The sequence below is a fragment of the Leptidea sinapis genome, chromosome 13, assembly GCF_905404315.1.
Source record: "Leptidea sinapis chromosome 13, ilLepSina1.1, whole genome shotgun sequence".
NCBI lineage: Eukaryota > Metazoa > Arthropoda > Insecta > Lepidoptera > Pieridae > Leptidea > Leptidea sinapis.
Genome location: NC_066277.1, coordinates 10,152,056 through 10,174,903, shown reverse-complemented (window position 1 = coordinate 10,174,903; position 22,848 = coordinate 10,152,056). Strand labels below are relative to the sequence as shown.

Here is a 22,848-nt window from a genome sequence, read left to right as displayed (position 1 = left end):
TGCCATATAAATTATTTTGTGTTCGACCGTTTTTTCTCAGACTTTTTTAAGCCGACAGCCACGACCACGAAAAAATCATTTAATTTTTCGGGTTACTATAGTATAGATAAGACACTCACAAAAAATGTGGCTTTCTATTGGTAAGAAAAATCTTATAATCGTTTCAGTAAATCCAGAGATTATGATTATTAGAAAGAATTTATTTATTCGTCAACATTTCCATGTTTTTATATTATTTTGCTATTCGGAACGGAGACAAATCCAACAAATTAAAATTCATGTTAATCAGTCCAGCTGTTCTCCAGATATAAGTGTTCGAACAACTGTGTAACGTATGTAAATTGGAACTCCATGCCTCTTCCGTAGACGCTACGTTACGCCAGGCTAAGCAGCAAATGCAGTTTCCACTTTTAAGCACTCGGAGCCAGTGGTACACCGTTGGATCCATTAAACACGAAAATATACAAAAATCATTTAAATTTATTTCAAAAAATACAATTAAACCGTAAATACTATGTAGCTTAACATCGTGTCATGTTCCGTTATGTTCTCTTTCGGTCGAACCTAACCAAATGTCCCATCCCTGTCTAGTGATACACAGATTCATAGCCAAGGAACATTCGCCAGTGGTCTTCCATCGCTTGAGCCTGGTTGTATCATGTGAATACTATGGAATGCATCACATGTACTTAAACATCATAATTAAAGTTTATCTCGTGCTCAATATCATGTCAACTCTCAACAACATGACTTATTACTCGTCAGTTTCGGAAAACTCCATAAGTTATGACATGGCTTAAGGCAATAATAGCATTAGTTTAACGCATTAGTAAATTTACTACTATGATTTACAGAAAATAAAATCACAAAATATCAACTCCCTTTAATTACTAACGTTAAAGCTAAGTCTTAATAATTATAATATTGACGGTAACCTGAACTTATTTTCACAAAAAATAATTTCATACAAACACTTAATTCAATTTGTACGTATTGAGGGTGGCAAAAAATATTCTTTCGATATCACAAGGCTTTTTAAACAGTAGCTTCTTCTATTATCTTATTTTATTAAGCTATATTATTGTAATATTTCATTAAAATCAATTCAGTAGTTTGTTCGTGAAAACGTTACAAACATACAAACACACTCACAAACTTTCGCATTATCTTTGAACTATTCACCACAAAGAAATGTATTACATAAATGTGAAAAGAAAACCAAATACTAACCTATGTAAATTATTATATAAATATAAAAAAAAAACAACTACCTACTAAGTACCTATGTAATTAAAATAAAAACGAAGTAATCCCTTATAATTAACTATTCAACACAAACAAATTTCGCTTTCGTGGTCTTATTATAAGACGTAGTAATATCCATAAAAATCAAATACCAACTTAAGTAATAAAAATAAAAATCTTAAGTCCTTATAAGTAACAACCACAATCATTTAAGATGTCGTGGAATTATTGTAAGTAACTGCTAAGTATAAAGTAACCTACCGATGTAATCTTATAAAAATAAAGTATCTTTCTGTACGTGTCTCCTAACCACAAAAAACCCTTTAAAACTATTGCAATACATACAATACATAAATTTGCATTAAGTACACAACAAATATTTGTCCAAATAATATAGTGTAAAAGACAAAAATCATCTACTTTAAATATCAGCGATAAAAGCGCTTACTATCAAATGTGCGTTACAAATAAATTAGTAATTATTATTGTATTTTTGGTTCAATTTTTTATAGGATTATTTAAAATAAACATTTTCATTAAATATTATTAAGTATATTTGTAACTCCTGTGATTTTTCAGGAGCAAACATGAATAGCTTGCAGATTGGAGATTTCTTTTCTACTTACTTCACACTTCTTTTATATTTTGTATAATTCACACTATAGTTTTATAAATTATAGGCTATGTGTTATTCTGGTGTGTAAGCTATATTGTTGTAAAGTTTCATCAAAATCTATTCAGTAGTTTGTGCGTTAAAGAAGTTCAAACATACATCCATACATCCAGATATCCAGGCATACAAACTTTCACATTTATAATATACACACCGGCACAATTAGCGGAACACCAAAAAAGCAGGATTTTATATCTTTTACTTGAGGAACTGGCCAGTTATGATATTTTTTTAATTTATTGTCAAATTTGAAAATAGAAAATTAGATGACATACACTTTTTTCATTAATTTGTTTTATTTTCCCGAACAATACGTTTTGTCAACTTGTTCGAGTAACATAACTACGTAATTGTAATTTTTTTGAAAAATTGCACTTAATGGTTTTTTATAAATTTGTTATTCTAAAGGCAATTTTGTTTATTAAAAGCTCTTTATTATGCCTGACTTAACATCACTGGAAATCATTAGGGCTGATGAAATGAGAAGAAATGGCCATACCTACAGATCGATTGCCTCAAGGCTTCGTCGACCAGTATCAACGATTCATCGCAGCATCCAGCGGTACAGATCGTCTAATTCTCTTGTGAGGAGGAGGGGTCAAGGTAGAAAAAGATGTACATCGAGGCGAGATGACAGTTTTTTACAACTTGGAGTTCATAGGAAACTCGAAATGAACTGGAAGACGTTCGAGGAGTACGAGTAAGTGAGCGTACAGTTCGCAGGAGATTTGAAGAAGTTGGTTTAAGGGGTTGGTTAGAACTTGGAAACGCATTACTTGAGGAGTGGGAGCGGTTGCCTCAAGAAATCATCGATAACATAATCTGTAGCATGCCCAGACGAATGTAAACCGTAATCAGAGCAAGAGGGGGAATCACTCGTTATTAATTTTGTTTAATTTTATTTTTAAATCATTTAATGCTTACTTTTTTTTTATTTTTTGTGATGGTTCATAATCATCTAAAAATTTCACTTATTTCAAAGTTCTTTATTTTTCAATAAAAAATAACGAAGACTTTTCAAAGTCGTTGTTAAAAGATGTTAATCAATTTGTTATTTTGTGTCTAATTACATTTTCGTCAAATATATGCGTTATTATCTCATAGTCTTACTTTTTTTTCTGTTCCGCTAATTGTGCCGGTGTGTATATTAGTAGGATGTAGGATAGTAGGATTACGTAAACGATATTACAATGTGGAATTAAATAGTATTAAAGTTGTTATTTTTTATGGATTTTATGGTTCAGCCTTGTATTGTTTTACTGGATTGCATTATTTTTAAAATAAATATGCTTAAACTTTTGTGTACTTAGCATGTATTTTAATTATATTTTTGGTGATTAACGTTGACGAGCAATCTGTTGATTTTATGTAAATAAAATATTTTTGACACTGACTTTGACTATAATCTTATTGAAAAAAAAAAAATGTTTAAGCATGATGCTATGGAGACAATCTCTTGCGCACTTCTTCTCTTTCAAGGACTTCTTTCGTTCTGAAACGATGGCAATGGTTTCTTTGAATCAAAATGTTGACAAATTCCCAAGAAACAATTAAAAAAAAATTACTTTCACATAAGCGTTCAATATTACACTAAGTTGGTCTATTAGATAACACAATATCTAGAAGGACCATCGAGTATTAAAAACTCTACATTAATATTACTCCTTTTAGCTTAGGCTTTCTAATACTAATTCTTTCTACCTACCTAAGCCATAAGCCATCTCCTTTGTAGTTTTTTCAACTATAGACCAATTTATTGAAGTAACGCCTACTTCCCTTCCTACTTTGCGGAAATCCATAATTATCCAATTGATTTGAGTTTTCTTTAGTGTTAATTCCGTCAATTTATTTTTAATTACGTTTTTTTGGCGGGTCAACTATAGACTTCAAAAAGAGAAGAAAGTCATAAAGATGTGTGTGTTATGTTTTTAGTATGTTTTTACTTTGGACTGATTTGAAAATAAAAACTAAAGTGTTTAGAGTTAGAACTCATTTAAAGTCCATTCTGTGTTCTAATCGTTAGTGTTTCTCAGGTATTAACTTGATTCATAAATCAATGTGGCTCCCGGGACTATCGAAGCTAAGACCCAAGCGGAGCTGGAACTCTGCTAAGTCGAACAGTGAACATTGTATTTATTTCAATTCGAAGCTATAAAGAAACAATGGACGTCGTAATTTACTAGTACGAAAACTAATTTATAAACTTTTGTCTGTTTATTTTTTTTTTGTATTCCGGCTCACCTTCTTGAGGGCTGAACTAATTTTGATGGAAATTGCATGGGTAGAAGGTCATTTTATATTATAGTAGGTATAACTTAGGTATAAGTAGGTAGTAACTATACTTATAGTTTTACGGATGAAATGTAATTCAACAGTCGGATATAAACATAGACTTAATCTGCGGGGCATCTAGAAGACGGCCGGCTCGTTTAGTAATATTTAATTCAGAGAGATAGTCATCAGTTCCCAGCGCATGAGGGCTCACTTGATAGTGGATCTCCTTTGAACAATCAAGCAAGAATGCAATTATTTCCATCTGTAATCGAATTTCTATCGATTCTCCCCCAAGGCAGGTACTATGGAGGATAGAGTCAAGGAGAGAAAAGTTGAAAAAATGTCCAGCTTGTGTGGTAAATAATAGTTCAAAACACTTTCACAATGGCGCTGGTGTAGGCGCAGGGTATGGTGTGTGAAGTATGGTGATTGTACCAATTGTAATCGAGTTGAGGTTTTCCGAGTTAAAAAAAAATTATTACTGGCGACAAAAATAGTTACCTATTGAAAATTTCAACTTCTTGCACAGTACCAAATAATGTAGTAAATATACTATAACTTTAACTAATTATTATAGGGCAACGTGCACCTACAGTGATTATATATTCAGCGCTTCTTTTAAGATCTACCCTGATGCTAATATAGCGCCACCCTTATTTAACGCATTTTGACGGACACTTTTACATATACACAGATGATCATTCTAACCTCTATCCTCCATAGCAGGTACCTACTCTAATTGCTCATAAACTGACACATTGTTGGCATAATGTGATTTTAACATTTTATTCTATATTTTTTTCAGATGAATGCAGTCACAGCAACAACCATCAACGGTAAGTACTTTTAAGTTATGTTAAGCTTCATTGCACCGACTTAACCCCACAACATGTAGACGTATTTGCGATTTTCAAATTAACATGTATTTACTAAGAAAGAAGGCTTTGTCCAAACACCCTCGAAGAAATTCAAAGAATGTGTGATGTTGACTAGCTCGCACTGAACAAGTGTGGGCGACAAATACTAGCGGCTGTTTCAGGTGCATAGTAGAGTTCCGAATATAGCGTAACAAAGAAATGAACAAACTCGCTTTCGCATTGTCGCTGGTTCAAATCCGGCTCGAAGGACCAATGGGCAGAGCAGCGTTGTATTGTGTTGGTTGACTGTAGCAGGAAGACACCAATTAAATCACCTATCAATTTTATTTCACTTCATTGCACACAGATTACAGAACGTCTGATTGTTATAGCGGTCAGAAGAAAAGAGAGGGGGGGGGGTGCGGTCTCCATTATATTATTTATTAATTTATTTTGTGTCACCATTAATAAAACATATTAACTATACTATAAAATATCAAACGCAACAGTCTTCATAATCTCAACTCTGTTGAATACGTTAATGCATAATTATTAGGTGTGTGGTATACCTATTTGTTTTAGTTAATACCTTTAAATCGTCGTACGTGACAGAATACGATCCCCTGGCACTCTGTAAAATTGGCCAATAAAACTTAATCGGTGTATCTGTATGTCTGTGGCTTATATAACTTTAAGTTAAAGGCACTGTTTCAAAAATCTGTGATTAGATCTTTGTATAGTAGGTTTAGTGGTTGTTGAATTAATCCCAAGCTGTTTTCAAATGTTAATTCTTATAAATATTGCGATGTTTAATTGGACGTAGTTCCTGAAAAACGTTCCTAGCCACAAACGTCACATTTTAAGGAATTTGTGTTTAATGTTTAATAAATATTAGGGTATTCCATACTTGTGGGTTGGGCTACTAAGTCAGTCCGTTAATATGAATCACGTGACCAGTTTTGTGTTCTTAACTCAATTTCGACATGATTGTGGTTTGGAACGTTTTTCTGGAATAACGTCCAATTGTTAAATCATATTTTAAAATATTTATAAATTGCAACAGAATACCACTGCATGATGGCGGCCGACACTTCATTAACGTTTGTCATTAATGTCATTGTCAAGTACGGCAGTTGTCAGTTAATTTGTAATTCTTAAGTTTGAATGCGTGCCAAAGAAAAACAAAAGTTTGAAGGCGTCTCAATACGTTATCCATGATCACATGCCTTGTAGTGTCTTTTGTGCACAGTGAAGAAGACTCTAACAAGATTACATTTAATCGTGGATCACGTTTGAGACGTGGAATCACCTCCAGACCTGGAATGCGGACCCAGTATCTCTCACGCTCATTCGAATAACCCAATACAAAATAATTCAACATCAATGGCCACTACTGCATAAAAAATATAAAATAAAATAGTCTGCCAACTGGCACAACTAGTCCTCTGACATTACAATTTAATTCAACCACTTTTAATTTTTGTAAACCAAAGTATTCATTGCTTAGTATTTTTAGGTTCTGTAAATCACCATTAAAGGGATACGCTCTATTATGACTAATATTATATTTATAAGTTACTTACCTAAAACACGACCTTTCCATTAACATTATTTTATAAACTTAACGCTACATACAGCATGCTTTGTCTTGAAACAATTTCACTGATTTACGAATTATGATGAGTTGGCTATATTGTCAACTTTTTAGTTTGTTTTTAGGGTTCCGTAACCAAATGGCAAAAAATGAAACCCTTATGGATTCGTCATGTCTGTCTGTCTGTATGTCTGTATGTCACAGCCACTTTTTCCCGAAACGATAATAACGTTTGTGGTAGATAATAGCCATGAGATTGTATTGTTTGCTGATGATACTTCACTTATTTTTAAAGTGAAACGAAGTGCAGATATTGATGACGAGGTAAACAATGCACTCTCAAAGATAATGCGTTGGTTTGAGACGAATAATCTGCACTTAAACAGTAAAAAAAACCAAGTGTTTACGGTTCATTACACCAAACACAGCGGAAGTACAAACCAACGTACTTATAAATGACCAGAGATTGGAACTTGTGGACACTACGGTCTTCTTGGGTATCACGTTAGATAAAAAGCTTCAGTGGGGTCCACATATTACCCATCTAGCAGATAGACTCAGTTCTGCACCATATGCTGTTAGAAAGATAAGTGAGGACACTAATGTTGCGATCGCTAGATTGGTGTACTTCAGTTATTTTCACAGCATCATGACGTACGGTATTTTACTGTGGGGTCATGCTGCTGACATTGACATAGTGTTTGCTCTGCAAAAGAGAGCTGTTCGTGCTATATATCAGCTTGGTTATAGACAGTCTCTCAAAGAAAAATTTAAAGAAATAAATATTATGACTGTTAAGGGATTGTTTGTAATTAATTCTGGTAGGCTTCATAAGATACATAATAGCTTTAAGGGTAAATGTATACACTTTTATAATAAAGTCCCAGCCATTGTTCAGGCATTATGTATAAATAAATTTAAATGTTTTATAAAAAAATGCCTCTGTCGTAAATCCTATTAGTCCACCACTGAATATCTAAGTGATCGGACTGCCTGAGACAAGATTATGATTATTATATAGCAATAGCAATGAAAGTACAATATGAGTATTGTATATTTTTATTAAAAAGAGCGCAAAAAAAGAATGCTGGGAGAGTTTCTTGCGCCGCTTCTTCTCTCTCAGAGCGCCATTTGTTTCCGAAGCGGTAGTAGTATCTAGTATATCAGAAATGACATCAAAAAGAATTTTAAAGGAATCAATTTTGAGAAAATAAGTGCCTTTTATGCCTTTTTTAATAAACTATACTATTGAAACTTGGTAAGGAGATATTTTTTGTGAACCGCATTTAGATTTTCACACAAAAATAGGAAAAAAAAAACAAAAAAAGGTTGGGGGTACTTAGAACTGAAACTCAAAAATTTTTTTTCATCAAACCCATTTACGTGTGGGATATGATATTGAGGTTTCTAACATTATTTTTTTCTAAACTGAATAGTTTGCGCGATAGATACTTTCAAAGTGGTAAAATGTGTGTTTGTGTGTGTGTGTCCCTGTAACATCTAAAATTAGAGGAGGATTATTATTAGAACATCGATCAAAGTTACAACGAACTACAAGGACTTTTATATTCTGTTACTTGCTGCTGCGGATCCCTTCATGGGCGAGAACGAATCGCACTTGGCATTGGTTTTTGTTATTGTAAACATCAAGGATACTCATTAACTAATAGTTTTATTCTAAAAAGATAATGGGACATGTTACAACGCTTTCTTAGATAAAATATTTCTTATTTCAAGAAACGTCAGATTATTTTTGTATTCAGAATTTTTCATTTAATTAATTAAATGAATGATGAGTTGCAACTCCAACCTGAATCTTGGAATTAAAAAATTGAGCATTGAATAATTGTTTTTATATATCTGTGCTAATGAAATAACAGTCAAAATTTACAAAACTATTTCTCAGTAATCTCGTTAGACATCGTAAAATGAATAATACCACAATAATCTAGGGATTATCAGGGATAGTATTGACATTCGTGTTATACTAATATACTTAGGGGTTTAGGGATAGCCCGTTTTCCATACAAAAACTTATAATTATGAATGTAAAATTATTATTATGAATTAAATACATTTTATCCCACACTAGGCGTTGTTAGTTAATGGAGGAAAGGTAAAATTAAAAATACATAAACGGCTAGCGATAAGACTGTAATAATTTTACCAGTGGGAGGCTCCTTTGCACAGGATGCCGGCTAGATTATGGGTACCACAGCAGCGCCTATTTCTGCCGTGAAGCATTATTGTGTTTTGATCTGAAGTAGCTAGTGAAATTACTGGGCAAATGAGGCTTAACCCCTATGTCTCAAGGAGACGAGCGCAGTTGTAGTGCCGCTCAGAAATTTTTGAATTTTTCAAGAATCCTGAGCAGCACTGCATTGTAATGGACAGGGCGTATTAGGGCAATTACCATCAGCTGAACATTCTGCTCATTTCATCCCTTATTGCAACAAAGAAAATAGTACTGATAAAATAAACAAGTTTAATTAGTCACACCTTTCTTGCTATAGAGTATTTATTATTCAAACGAAACAAATCTTATGACTATATTTACAATACTTTGACTTTAATAATAAATATTATACTATAACATTAATACACGTTTCTAAAGGTTATTTAATAAACATTAGCACTATACTCGTAAGGATTATCTTAGATGCAAGGATAACCAGTTTCCTTTGTTCCTACCCCGAGTAGATAGCTATCCACACTCAGCGGCGTACAATAACAGATGAAGCCAGCAAATGTCACGGGTAACGTAACCGTACCGGCACTTAGTTGATTGCAACTTTGACCCGATGCGGGGATGTAAGCTTTATGGATGAGACTACTCTTTTGTTTATTTGTACGTCCTGATATATGTTTTTCTGTACTCCAATGATCTTCATGATACACCGTCACGGAAAGTACGCACATATGTGTTGGCTTGACAACTGAAAATGGTGCAAAACCATTTTGGATAATCTTGAATCTTTAAACGAGCAATTCTTGTATATATATATTATATAATCTGAATCTCGGAAATGGCTTCAGCAATTTTAATGAAATTAGAATACAGGTAATTTCGGGGACGAGAAATCAATCTAGATAGGTTTCAATTTTAAAAAGTGTAGTTTTATTTGTGTTTTAATGAGAAACTGCTACAATAACATTACTACAAAGGTATATTTCGCCGCTATATGCAAGACTATTATAGCTCAGATGGGACATTGGGTGATCCGGAAAGCAGAAGACCCCGGTTCGAATCCAGATCTCCTATATTTTTTTTTTCGTTCAAGTTTTATACCTTCTTAAAAATCGGAGCAAGGCTTTGTCGTCCAGGTACTAAGTACTAAGCTTTAATAAAAAAAAGTGGCAAGAAACTCAAATTCAAATATTTTTATTCAAAATAAGATTTAAAATCACTTGTGTGTAAGTAAGGGTGACTTGGTGGTTGGCAACTTGGGTGAAAATAAGGGAGGAGAAGAGCATTACGTTCAGTTGATGGTTCAACTGATACGCCTTGCCCATTACAATGCAGTGCCGCTCAATAATCGTGAATAACCCAAATATTTTGTAGTGACAAATGCGCTCGTCACCTTGAGACAAGATGTTAAGTCTCATTTTTTATTTTTTTATGGAATAGGAGGACAAACGAGCGTACGGGTCACCTGGTGTTAAGTGATCACCGCCGCCCACATTCTCTTGCAACACCAGAGGAATCACAACAGCGTTGCAGGCCTTTAAGGAAGGTGTACGCTCTTTTTTTGAAGGTACCCATGTCGTATCGTCCCGGAAACACCGCACAAGGATGCTCATTCCACAGCTTTGTAGTACGAAGGAGAAAGCTTCTTGAAAACCGCACTGTGGAGGACTACCACACATCCAGATGGTGGGGATGATATCCTAACTTGTGGCGTGTCGTGCGAAGGTGGAATTCGGCGGCAGGAATCAGGTTAAACAGCTCTTCGGAACACTCTTACTGCTTGGTATAAAAATATCCATGCCCTGCAGTATCACATCGGCTACTGCAATGGCGCAGGCACTAGGATCAGCCCCAAGGGTAGGATGCAAAAAAGGAACGCATCCTATCCCAATCTGCTGACTTGTAGTGCCCGACGCGGCGGGTCGCTGGTGCTCTGTGACGTTAGCGTTGGATGGGCACTACACTCTTGACCAATGCAATGGTCGGACGTTCCGAGAGGGGCGTCGACAAAGACCTCGTAACTATCGGGATGTGAAGTCAGCAGAAGATCCAATAATGACGGCATGTGGCTATCCACATCCGGGAGCCGCGTTGGCGACTCAACCAATTGGGACAGTCCATACGCCAATGCAAAATTATGCATAGATCGCCCTGCGTAGTCTATGGTACGTGATCCAAGCCATTCGGCATTGTGCCCGTTGAAATCACCCAAGACTACGATTTCAGCGGAGAGGATCTGTGCAAGCACGTCGTCAATTGCCGCTTGAACGTAGCCCATGAGATGATCGGTTTCTGCGTTACCACTATGGGACCTGTAAACACACGCATAGATAATTTTTTAAGATTGCCCAGTAATTTCATTAGCTACGGCGCCCTGCAAACCGAAACACAATAATGTACCCATAATCTAGCCGGCATCCTGTGCAAAGGATCCCACTCTACTTTCAATTTATTTAAACTTTCAAATTCAAATATTTTTATTCAAAATAAGATTTAAATCACTTATTGAATTTTAAATCTACCACCCATCCGAAAATGTATGAGTAGAACGGTTGTAAGAAACTCAGCGTGCTTCTTTTTTTAAAAAAAAATTTCATCGCAATATAATATCGTACCAAAAAATATCATTATATAGCCCGAGAGCGGTTGCTCCATTCCCAATCTGTGATATCTTTATATACTACTAACACCACTACCAGTTGAACGCCCCGTGCTATTGCATTCACAACTATTAAAATGTATTGCAAGATATATATATATAATATCCGGACGACCGAGCCTTGCTCGGATTTTTAAGAATGTACAAAACTTTAACAAAAAATTTAATAATAGTCTTGTATTTAGTGGCGAAATTTACCTTTGTATTCTAATGTTATTGTAGCTGTTTCTCATTCAAACATGGATAAAACCATTTTTTTTAAATTGAAACCTAGCTTGATCCATTTATCACCCCCGAAATCCCCTGCATACTTAATTTTATGAAAATCGTTGGAGCCGTTTCCGAGATTCAGATTATATATATATATATATACAAGAATTGCTCGTTTAATGATATAAGATATAGTACTGAACTTATAATTTTTTTAGAAACGCCCCACGTATTAGCAGATTTATATCGTAGATTATATTCGTTTGCCATTTTGCAACCCTATTGCGGATCTGTGGACGGAACAGAATAATATTAAAATCCCGATACAAAAATAGGTGTTGATCGTAGATGAGTTAAAATTTGAAGTTATACGTTTATAACATAAATAAAATTTTTGAAAAACAAAATTTTATGAAAGATGCGGGACTCGAACCCACGACCTCTGGCGTTCTGTGCCAGTGCTCTAAACAACTGAGCATGAGCTGTATGTATTTTTAATGCTGGATCATAATAAAATAAAAATAAAAAATTTGTCAAAAAAACTAAATTTTTTTTTGCCGTGGGTCAAGTAGGGAGAAAGTAGTAGTAGGTAGTAGTATGAAAAATAGATGTTGGCCGATTCTCAGACCTACCCGATATGCACACAAAATTTGATACAAATTGGTTTAGCCGTTTCGGAGGAGTTTGGTAACAAACACCGGGACACAAGAATTATATATATTACACATTCAACGTTGCAGTCTTTCGCTCATACAGATTTTCAGTTAATAACACTCCAAGTCATTTTTATTTTTAAACGCAACTTAAACTTCAAAGAGGACGAGGTTATCAATTCGATCGGTATTTTTTTATTTATGATCCGATTTACGTAATTATTTTAGTTCGATGCAGAATAGATGCCATTTGGTCCCATAAAATTTTACATAGTTTGGTCCAGTAGTTTTCATTTTATGAACATTTTTTATGAAAATGTTTGTTAACCTCGATGATATAATTGTTTTTTGTGTACAGCTTTTTAAGAGTTTTTACTCAGGTTGATTATATATTATAATCATTAACTGACACTAAAAAGTAAAAAATTAAAAGAAAACACGTTTAAAAAAACCGACTTCAAAAACTGAAAAGTATCAAATACCTAAAAATTTTATTTAATACTTACACCTTCACCTTTAATATTAATAAAATACTATTATTTGTATGTGCTACATGTTGATAGCTTTGAAGTCGGCGCCAAGCCAAATACATAGTCAGTACCTACACTCGCCACGCGTGACTTTGAGCGGGATAGCTTCGTCTAGAACAAAACAACTCAAGGACAGACACGCGTGGCCGGACAACCACAATAATTACAGTAAGTAAGCTGTTTATAAAAGGCGCATTTTAAATTATTTGTTTAATATTTACTATAACTTATCAATATAACAAAAATGTTTTAATAATTATTTAGATTATTTTTAACATACTCGAGAAAAGTTCCATCAGGATTATATAATGATTTCTCACTATATGTTTCACTACCGAACTGGACAAGACGTTGTTCTGTACATAATAAATGAAATGCTGTTTTTTATGAATTTGTAAATAATATTTCATAACATCAAGATTTATATTGGAAATCTAGATAATTATGAAATAAAAACTATTCTATCTCCCAAGTTGGACTAAATTGCACTCCATGGAGACATGCCCATTACAAGCCATTCATTAGTTTAGCAGTTCACTGGAAACAAACATCAGGAAACTGGATTTATATATATAAAAATGTTGCCGTTATCTGATCCAATGAATACCAGCTGTTGCCCAATCATTAAATGACAAAAGACCACGACCAGGTCTTTGGAGTATATATATATAGAAGTGAACTCTGTTTTAATTATATTTAATAACATCCATACATATCATTGGGAATACTGTTATAATTCAAATACAAATAGAGTTTCACCGGAACTCTAATAACCGCTTTATTTCTCCATTTGCCTTTTATTCATCAGAACAATCAAAATTTGAATCGAAGTACTTTTTTTAATTCTGTTCACGAGCAGGCCAATTGAACCCCAATCATCGGTTCTTTCGCCATTGTTTAGAAAAAGGATGACATTTTGAGGACAATACGAGTTTGAGCAACATATATTGATGTGTAATATGTATCCTTAGATTATAGATTGGTCTCCAACTAGATAGCGCACTACCTAAGAACAATAACTTTTTTATTACGCGCAACTATTAGATGCTTGTGTACGTGGCATCTCGACACTCAAAAGCATCTTTCAAATATTTGTATTATATGCTTTGTGTTATTTTACTTTGAAATTAATAAAATACAAAATACTTACTGATGATTTGTGATTCCAGTGTGTTTCTTGTAGTATTATTTTTACAAAGTTTATTACGCAACCATCTACGCAACTATTTTAGTGTCAATTATTACCAAAGTTTAACAGAACATGTGGCACCTCAACGTCACATATTGTTCGAGACTGGCTCGAGTACGCCCTCTTGAGCGTAGTATTGGTCGACGCACTTTGCCACTACGCCTGCGTTATTTAATAGGAGTACAGCGGAGACCAATCTTTAATCTAAGTATGTATGATTAATGTCTTTTTATTCTGAACCTCATAATATAATACCTACTACAAATAATTTAAAATTACCATAAGGAGCCCAATCTTGCATTCTATGAAGGTAATCGATAAAATAGAAAAAATGCTAGGAGAAGTCTTTGTCGTTTTATTTTATTAGTTGGAAGATAAAGCAGCCTCTCAAATATTTGAAACAGACGACTGCTACGCAGCCTCGGATATCTCACAACTGTCTAGTTTGAAGAACTTGTATTGTGTAGATTTCAAATTAATCTTCTGTGAATTCATTATATTTTATTGTAGTACATATTTTCTTATTGAATTAAAAAAAAAGAAGGCTTGATAACCTTCTTTTTGTGTGATTGTTTTATGTCTCAGATTCAAAAAGGACTTTTTTGGATTGTTTTCTGTTTGAAACGTAATTATATCGTTATAAAAAATATAAAGTAATTTAGGAAAGTACTCAAATTTTATACATATACTTCCTAGATATGACACCATATGGTATTCCAGCCGTGTTTAGGCTTACAGAAATCCCTCCCTTCTCATATTCGTAACGTAAAAGTGTAAAAATAAGAACTTTCACAAATAAATATCCTATTATAGTAAATCTTACTTAACTGTGGTTGCGTCCCAACTAATAAAGACAATAAAAGACAAAAGACCATAGGGTCTTGTCTGCATTCGTCTGCAAGTGGAGGCAAACGGGCAAGAGGCTCACGGGATGGGAGTGGTGAGGCAACCGCCTATGGACGTCGGCAACGTCAGGTGTCTTTGTCAGGAGTATGCTCTTTTCTTGAAGGTCTCTGAGTCGTATCGCTTCAGTAAAACAGCAGCTGGTAATTGATTCCACAAAGTGGCTGCGCGTGGCAACAAATTTCTTGCAAAACGCGCGGTTGTGGATTAACAGACGTCAACGTGATGCGTGTGGTATTTTGCATTTTGACGTAAGATCGGGTCCGGATTAATTAGTCACTTACTAAATATGAAATAGACTCATCGATACAAGTCTTTTGATTAATACATTAACTTCAAACATTATGAAAATAAATAATTAAAAGAAAAAAGAAACAAATATTTTCTACGTTATGAAGTTGGTAACAGTTACTAGTTACGACCATAATTCCTATTCGAATTATCCTCGAGTTGTAATGTTTATGTATAAAGTTTAAACCAACACAACTCGAAATAAAAACTAACTTCAGAACAGTATAAAGCTTGAATATTAACAATTTAATATTTTGTTATTTAACGGACTAAACCTTCCCAAATCGGCAGTGCCCCAGGGCACTAGATTTTACAAATTTAATTAATGAAACATCTTATTCATGCAAGAAAGAATTAATAACATTGCTACTTAAACACGTTTATGTTGAAATAGAAAATCTTTTAGCCCCAATGTTACTAGAATAGAGATACATATTGGTTCATATAATATTTATCATCTTTACTCACACTGAACACACAGACAAACTGAAAAGAGAATGACACTCTTGGAAGCATTCTTAATCATGCACAAATGTACACACACACAAAAATATTGACACGGGAGTGGGTCAGTGATTGGAAATAATACTCCGCTTATAGGAACGAGTCTTTATTTCCGTTCACTTTTTCTGAACTTGCACTTCGCCGGTCTGCCGCTGTTCCTCTTGTGGGCGGCGGTACCTTCAACGCGTCACCGCACCAAACACTAAGTCTCTTCTATCTTCTTCCTCTTGGAACACTTCCACTTTTCACTACTTCTTCTTTTCTTCTTCTTCTTCTTTACACTTTCGAGTCAGAACTAGAACTGCCGAAGGCCACGCTTAGTACGGCTTATATACCCCCGGATCCGTTCTATTTTCAAAATGATTCTCCCATTCCATCTTTAAATTTAAATTGTACTAGAAAATTCTTTTCACTATTTTTATGCTGCTTACACATTTTCCATTCCTTTTTTTCTGTTCGATTTCATCCTGAACTTACTAGAAATTTCCTTTAACTTTACAAAACCCAAAAAAAATCCATAAACTGGTGGGTGTATCGAACCCGGGTCTACAGCGTCTAAAGTAAACACTTTTCCGCTGAGCTACGAGTATTGCTGACGGAGCTGTTGAAATTAACAATGTCTTGAAGTTTGACAACACTCGTCATATACTTCGAAGGGTTGCTACGCAACAATAGTCTCCATAATAAAGACAATAAAATGCAATGATATAATTAGTTAGGAGTGGGTGGATTACGAGGACTCATAGCACAGGTTCTATCTAGTTTTAGTTTCTGTCTCCCAACTGTAGTTTAACATTTTAACAATAAGTATTGGTGTACTATTGTAACTGTGCTACATATTGGGAGAAATATACGTACTTGATATGATTTGATTCAAATACACCAAAACTGAGTTTGCCGTAAGGCAACTACTTCCTCACCAAGTTCTGACCCCTAGATTTGTTTATAAAATGGTTAATTTTACATGGTTTTATAGCTTGTTTCAATAGCTTTCTGATACATTTACTCAAATCATCCTAATTATAAGCAATATATTGCTACACGTAAAATAATACGCATTGACAGAACGCTGCGCGAGCGCCAAAATCGCACCAATATGAGGCATACCACGCGATCAGTGTTTCCCGGAACGGACAGGTACCGGTGGGAGGCTCCTTTGCACAGGATGCCGGCTAGATTATGGGTACCACAACGGCGCCTATTTTTGCCGTGAAGCAGTAATGTGTTGTTTACACATTACTGCTTCACGGCAGAAATAGTTTACTACACTACTAAATACTGTTTTTTGGCTATGAAGGGCGCCGTAGCTAGTGAAATTACTGGGCAAATGAGACTTAACACCTTATGTCTTTAGATGACGAGCTGCTCAGAATTTTGAGTTTCTCAAGAATCCTGAGCGGCACTGCATTGTAATGGGCAAGGCGTATCAGTCACCACCAACGTCTTGATCGTCTCGTCCCTTATTTTCTTAAAAAAAAGGTATAAATTGCCTCGCTCTATACCTTCCAACTACTACATAAGAGTACCTACACGACATAAGTATTTTTCTAACCGACGAAAGTGCACCTTAAGCTCAACTTTGTATTTACGGCAGGTGTTTCAAAGGATCACTAAGTAGGCTTTGAAAATTTATAAGCATAAGTGCTTCTTGCAAATATTCTATTCGCGAGTTACTCTAAAAAATGTCGCAGAATTTTCCTTATAACTTTTTAACATCTATTTGAGGTTAGAATTTGTGTTCCCAGAATAATGGCATAAGATGTAAGTTTCGAGATGCTTTTAAACAAGTTCGAATATGTTTATTATGTGGGATTTTAAGTTGACAGAGGCGAAATCCAAACACTGATCATCAATGACGTTCTATACATATGGATATATCATTCGCAGTCTGATAACGGAACGGCAAAAGTGTGCGTAAAGACAAAGTAAGCACACTCTTCTCCTTAGTCGTGTGTCAACTGTGTGTCAATCAACAATCCTAAGTGTGCTATAAAAAGTGCTTAAATAATACATTAACGACTCAAAAAAAGATAGTGTGACTTATCATCGGTAAGGTTATTTTATTATACAAGATTGATATGCAAAAAGCGGAAGTAATTTAATAAAACGTATATTTTTTCATTAAATATGGTACAATATTATTGACAAGTCTCCAGACAAGACCCGCTTGTCAGAATGGGCCAGATGAAAGGACACAATCAGAAATGTATAGACATAGCAGTCGAAGGTTATTATGGTGTCATTTGTGGCATGTGCCATATTTCGGCTTTGATTTTGTATGAGGTGCACTGTCTATATGTATAGAACGTCATTGACTGATCATACCAGGGGCGTGATTTAGTTTTCTAGCAAGGTAGGCACTGTATATCTAACTAGTCGTAGTTGAACTTGGAATATGAAACTTAGAGATTGCTTACCGTAGGTATTTAGTTGTAAGTAAAACTCTTATTAGGTTGTATGATGTTTGTTTATAAAATAACGGAACTAAATTGACTTAAACACTAGTACTATATTTATTTTAGGTTAATAACGAGGTACTGCCTCATTGCCTATACGATATGCACGCCCCTGGATCATGCTTAACTTTACCAGTGGGAGGCTCCCTTGCACAGGATGCCGGCTAGATTATGGGTACCACAACGGCGCCTATTTCTGCCGTGAAGCAGTAATGTGTACACATTATTGTATTTTGGTCTGAAGAGCGCCGTAGCTAGTGAAAATACTGGGCAAATGAGACTTAACATCTTGTCTCAAGGTGACGAGCGCATTTGTAGTGCCGCTCAGAATATTTGGGATTTTCAAGAATCCTAAGTGGCATTGCATTGTAATGGGCAAGGCGTATCAGTTACCATCAACCGAACGTCCTGCTCGTCTCGTCCCTTATTTTCATAAAAAAAATAGAAAATAAAAGTAATATAAATAATTTATAGTTTTATATATAAAACTTAAAGTATTCTTTAAAGTTTCAAAGAAAACTTTAAGTTAATTTTAACGATGTTTTCCGGCGTGACAGTAGATTTATCGCTAGGTTTCGACATTCAAGTTAGATTATAGTTTGATAAAGAAGCATTCTACAAGTTTCATTTATACTTCAACCAAATAACGTCTAACATCAGTTGTCAGATGGATTTTTAATGCTCTTAATTTAGATTTAGGATTTGTCTCCGCTGCGCTCCAACTAGATACCGTAGGCATATTCGCAAACTGGCTCGAAGAATGTGTGACGTTGACGTGCCACATGTTCTGTTAAACTTTGTTTATCATTGAAACTAAAATGCCGGGTTGCGTAGTAATCCTTTGTAAAAATAATACTACAAGAAATAAGAAAGACACTGGGATCACATATTATCATCAGTAAGTATTTTGTATTTTAATAATTTTTCATGTAAAATAACACGAAGCGTATGTTACAAAATTTTGAAGATGCTATTGAGTGTCAAGATCCCACGAACACAATCATCTAATAGTTGCCGCAATAAAAAAGCTATTGTTCTTCGATAGTGCGGTATCGAGTTGGAGCGCAGTGGAGACCTATCCTTAATCTGAGGCTCCTAACTTATTTGAATAATCGTAGTCGATCCATACTTATATCCCATGCCAGTAAGGTACTACTCCACATCTTGAATACAAGACTTCAGGCCTATTTGTCACATCAAATCGCACCCGAACAAGCTGGTTTCGTTAAAGGTAGAGGAACACGAGAGCAAATACTTGTGATCCGTCAAATCATAGAGAAAGTCAGGGAGTTCAATACCCCTCTATACATCTGCTTTGTTGATTTTCGGAAAGTATTTGATACTGTTAAATGGACAAAACTTTGGCCCGTACAAATGGGAGTACCTCTGCATTTGATACAACTCTTTAAAAGATTATACATACATGGTACAGCAGCTGTTCGGGTGGACGAAATTCGACAAATTTAAAACCGATGCTGGCGCTCGACAGGGATGTATCCTTTCACCTTTGCTATTTAACATTTACCCGGAGCACATAATGCGGATTGTTCTGGAGGGCTGGGATAAAGGCATATCTGTCGAAGGGCGCAAAATTTGTACTCTCAGATATGCGGACGACATTACACTACTTGCCCAATCGAAGGAGGATATTGAAGAACTACTAACATGTTTGGAAATAACCAGCCTAGAATTCGGACTGGCCATCAACAGATTTAAAAACCAAGATGATGATAGAAAATAACAACAGGGTAGAATTTCAACACATAGCCAACTGTGAGGTGGTGCCAACCTACACCTATCTTGGTTCTACTATCTTCATTACCGGGGGTTGCGAGCTGGAAATTCGAAGGCGATGTACCAGGTCTGCGATAGAGAAGCTCAATAAGATCTGGAAGGACAGAAGGATCACCAAAACCACCAAAGTTCGACTTATGAGGTGCCTTGTGTTTCCAATCTTCCTCTACGGGGCTGAAACCTGGTCCCCTAGACTTCAAGACCGCCGCAAAATTGGTGCCTTAGAGATGTGGTGTTGGAGACGACTCCTGAAGATCCCTTGGACGTCTTTCCGAACCAAAAATTCCATCTTAAAAGAAGTGAGGATAAAAGAAAGGCTATCGTCGACTATGCAACTACGAATTCTGAAGTTCTTTGGTCACATCTCCAGATATGAAGGATCGATTGAGCGGTTGATAGTGCAGGGCAAGTTGGAGGGGAAAAGAGTGAGAGGACGCTCACCCACGCGGTGGACGGACCTCATCTAAACAGTGACCCAGAGACCTGTTGTGGAGTGCTCCCGTAATGCTGCAAACCGTCAAAAGTGGAGGAGCATCGCGAGGGAGGCAGTGCGACCCATAACTGTGTAGACCAACGGCGACTAATGTTGCGTCATCTTGGCAACCACGACCACTCTGACAAGAGTGAACGATTGAGACGAAGTCGATCCATATCTTTTGAGACATCAATTTTATTCGTAGAAATGCAATCTACTACTCTTGTGAATCCTAATTCACAAGATGAAATTGTTATCAAACACTGACCACAAGAAGTCAAAGCAATAAAATTCATCCAAGACTGTATGTGATAAGATTCAGTTTATTTTTAATCTGTTCGTAAATAATGACCAGTCTCTTATAAGCTCCAAGTCATAAGTCATCTTTTAAAATACGCGACATACTCGTAGTTCTATGTGCTGTTTAATTTTTCAAGATTAAATCTTTTACTTACGGACAGGATTTTTTCTTTAAATTTACTTTCTTTCTTTAACTTTCTTTTAATGCTCTGATCGCCTTTTTATTAGTACATCTGAATACCTCGTGGATGGCCAGATATTTTTTGTCATCAACAGGATAGGTATCTTTGCAGGTACCTAATTATAGTGCGGTACACAAACCTACTTTGCTATCACAGTAATGAGGTTATCTTTATCACCCCAATATCATTTTTATCTTTATATTTCTTCTGTACGTGTGTTCACAGTGAACTCCTCCTAAACGGCTGGACCGATTTGATTGAAATTTTCTGTGTGTGTTCAAGTGGATTCGAGGATGGTTTAGAGTCAACACAGTCGACATATAATTCTTCTACGTATGTTAGTGATCTCCTCCTAACGACCTTCCAATTCTGGACCAATTTTTCAAATTTAACACGTGTGTGTGTTGTCCTGCAACGTCTGTTCGCTAGTATAATAGAAATATTTGATACAGATTGGCATGAAAATGATATCATATAAGAAATACAGGTTTCAAATTTAACCGTTACATTATTTAAATAAAATACTTCTAAAATGATTAGTCTCCAGTTGCAGAAAGTATCGTTAAAGTTAATGTTTCGTTATATCACATTCTAACTTTTACTGTCAAAATGAAATAGAAAGTGACGGTATTATATTTAATTAAACATTTACTTTCAGGGTGCTTTGTGCAACTGGCGGTAAAACGCGTACAAGGTAAAACACTGTTACAATTACACACGTATTCATCCTTTAAAAAAAATATTCTATTTAACTGTGTGACTCTCGCTTTCATCATCATTTCAGCCGGAAGACGTCCGCTGCTGGACAAAGGCCTCCCCCAAAGTTCGTGATGACAATCGGTCCTTCGCTGCCCTCATCTATCGTATTCTGGTGATTTTGACCAAATTCAAATATTTTTATTTAAAATACGATGTGACATCACTTATTGAAAGACAAAAACAACCTCCCATTCCAAAAAGAATGCCTCAGACTTGAGAAGAATGGGCGCAACAAACTCAGCGTGCTTTTTTTATTTTTTCATCAATAATTAAAGGAGAATGGGACTTTTGGGCCTGATGGTTAATACGTTGAAATATACTTTTAAAAAAAGGGTATATTTTTCTGATGTAAAATACAAAAAACTAGCTCATTTTGCAATCTATAAACCGAAAAGAAATTAAAATAAAGAAAATCGATTAAAATGACGTATAGGAATGGATATTTAATCGATTAAAATAACATTAAGATCCAGTTGTTTCATTTCAATAATATTAGTAAGGTGCATAGTATATGTTCGAATTATTATTATGAATAAAATATATTATTTACTCAGGAAAAAAACAGAACTGAGCAATTATTTTATTATCAATAAATCGATCAATAAATCGATTTACATAAAAAATCGATACTAGTGAAATCCTTGTTCCACAACGCTAACTTCACTTTGACAATGACAGTCTGACAGATCATTTCGTTTCCTCGTCATTGTCACTTCGTTTCTTGTTGTATTCGTTGAGTTACCGACTTGTTAACTACCTACCCAATTGAATTCCAAGGAAAGTAATTTTCTCTAGCAGTCTGTTTTACAATTCATGTATGAGCTAATGAGTATATATTATTCTTATCTGAGCAAATAAAACTATCTTTTAATTTAGGTATACTATATTATATTATCTAATTACCAATTGTCGTGTCAAAAATGTCGTTTCAGTAGTAGATAGGTGTACGTAGATAGGTAGGTATTTTTTTTCTAAAACAAAAAACAAGGTTGGTACCCATGTAATATAAGTATGTGATAAATCCTTAGCAGCTAGGGTATTAGTAAACCTAGAATAGATGAGCTGTCAACATATAGTTTAAGAGATCATTTTTATATCTTCGATTACTCAGC

At 35.0% G+C, this 22,848-nt stretch overlaps 1 protein-coding gene across 1 annotated transcript in view; it reads left to right on the top strand.

Moving 5' to 3' along the window:
• LOC126967493 (cell adhesion molecule Dscam2-like) overlaps positions 1 to 22,848 on the top strand; it is a 156,186-nt gene that overhangs the window by 73,457 nt on the left and 59,881 nt on the right. The window contains exon 5 of the mRNA XM_050811981.1: positions 4,998 to 5,028. Within this exon, the coding sequence (XP_050667938.1) occupies positions 4,998 to 5,028 (31 nt within the window). The remainder of the gene's footprint in view (positions 1 to 4,997; positions 5,029 to 22,848) is intronic.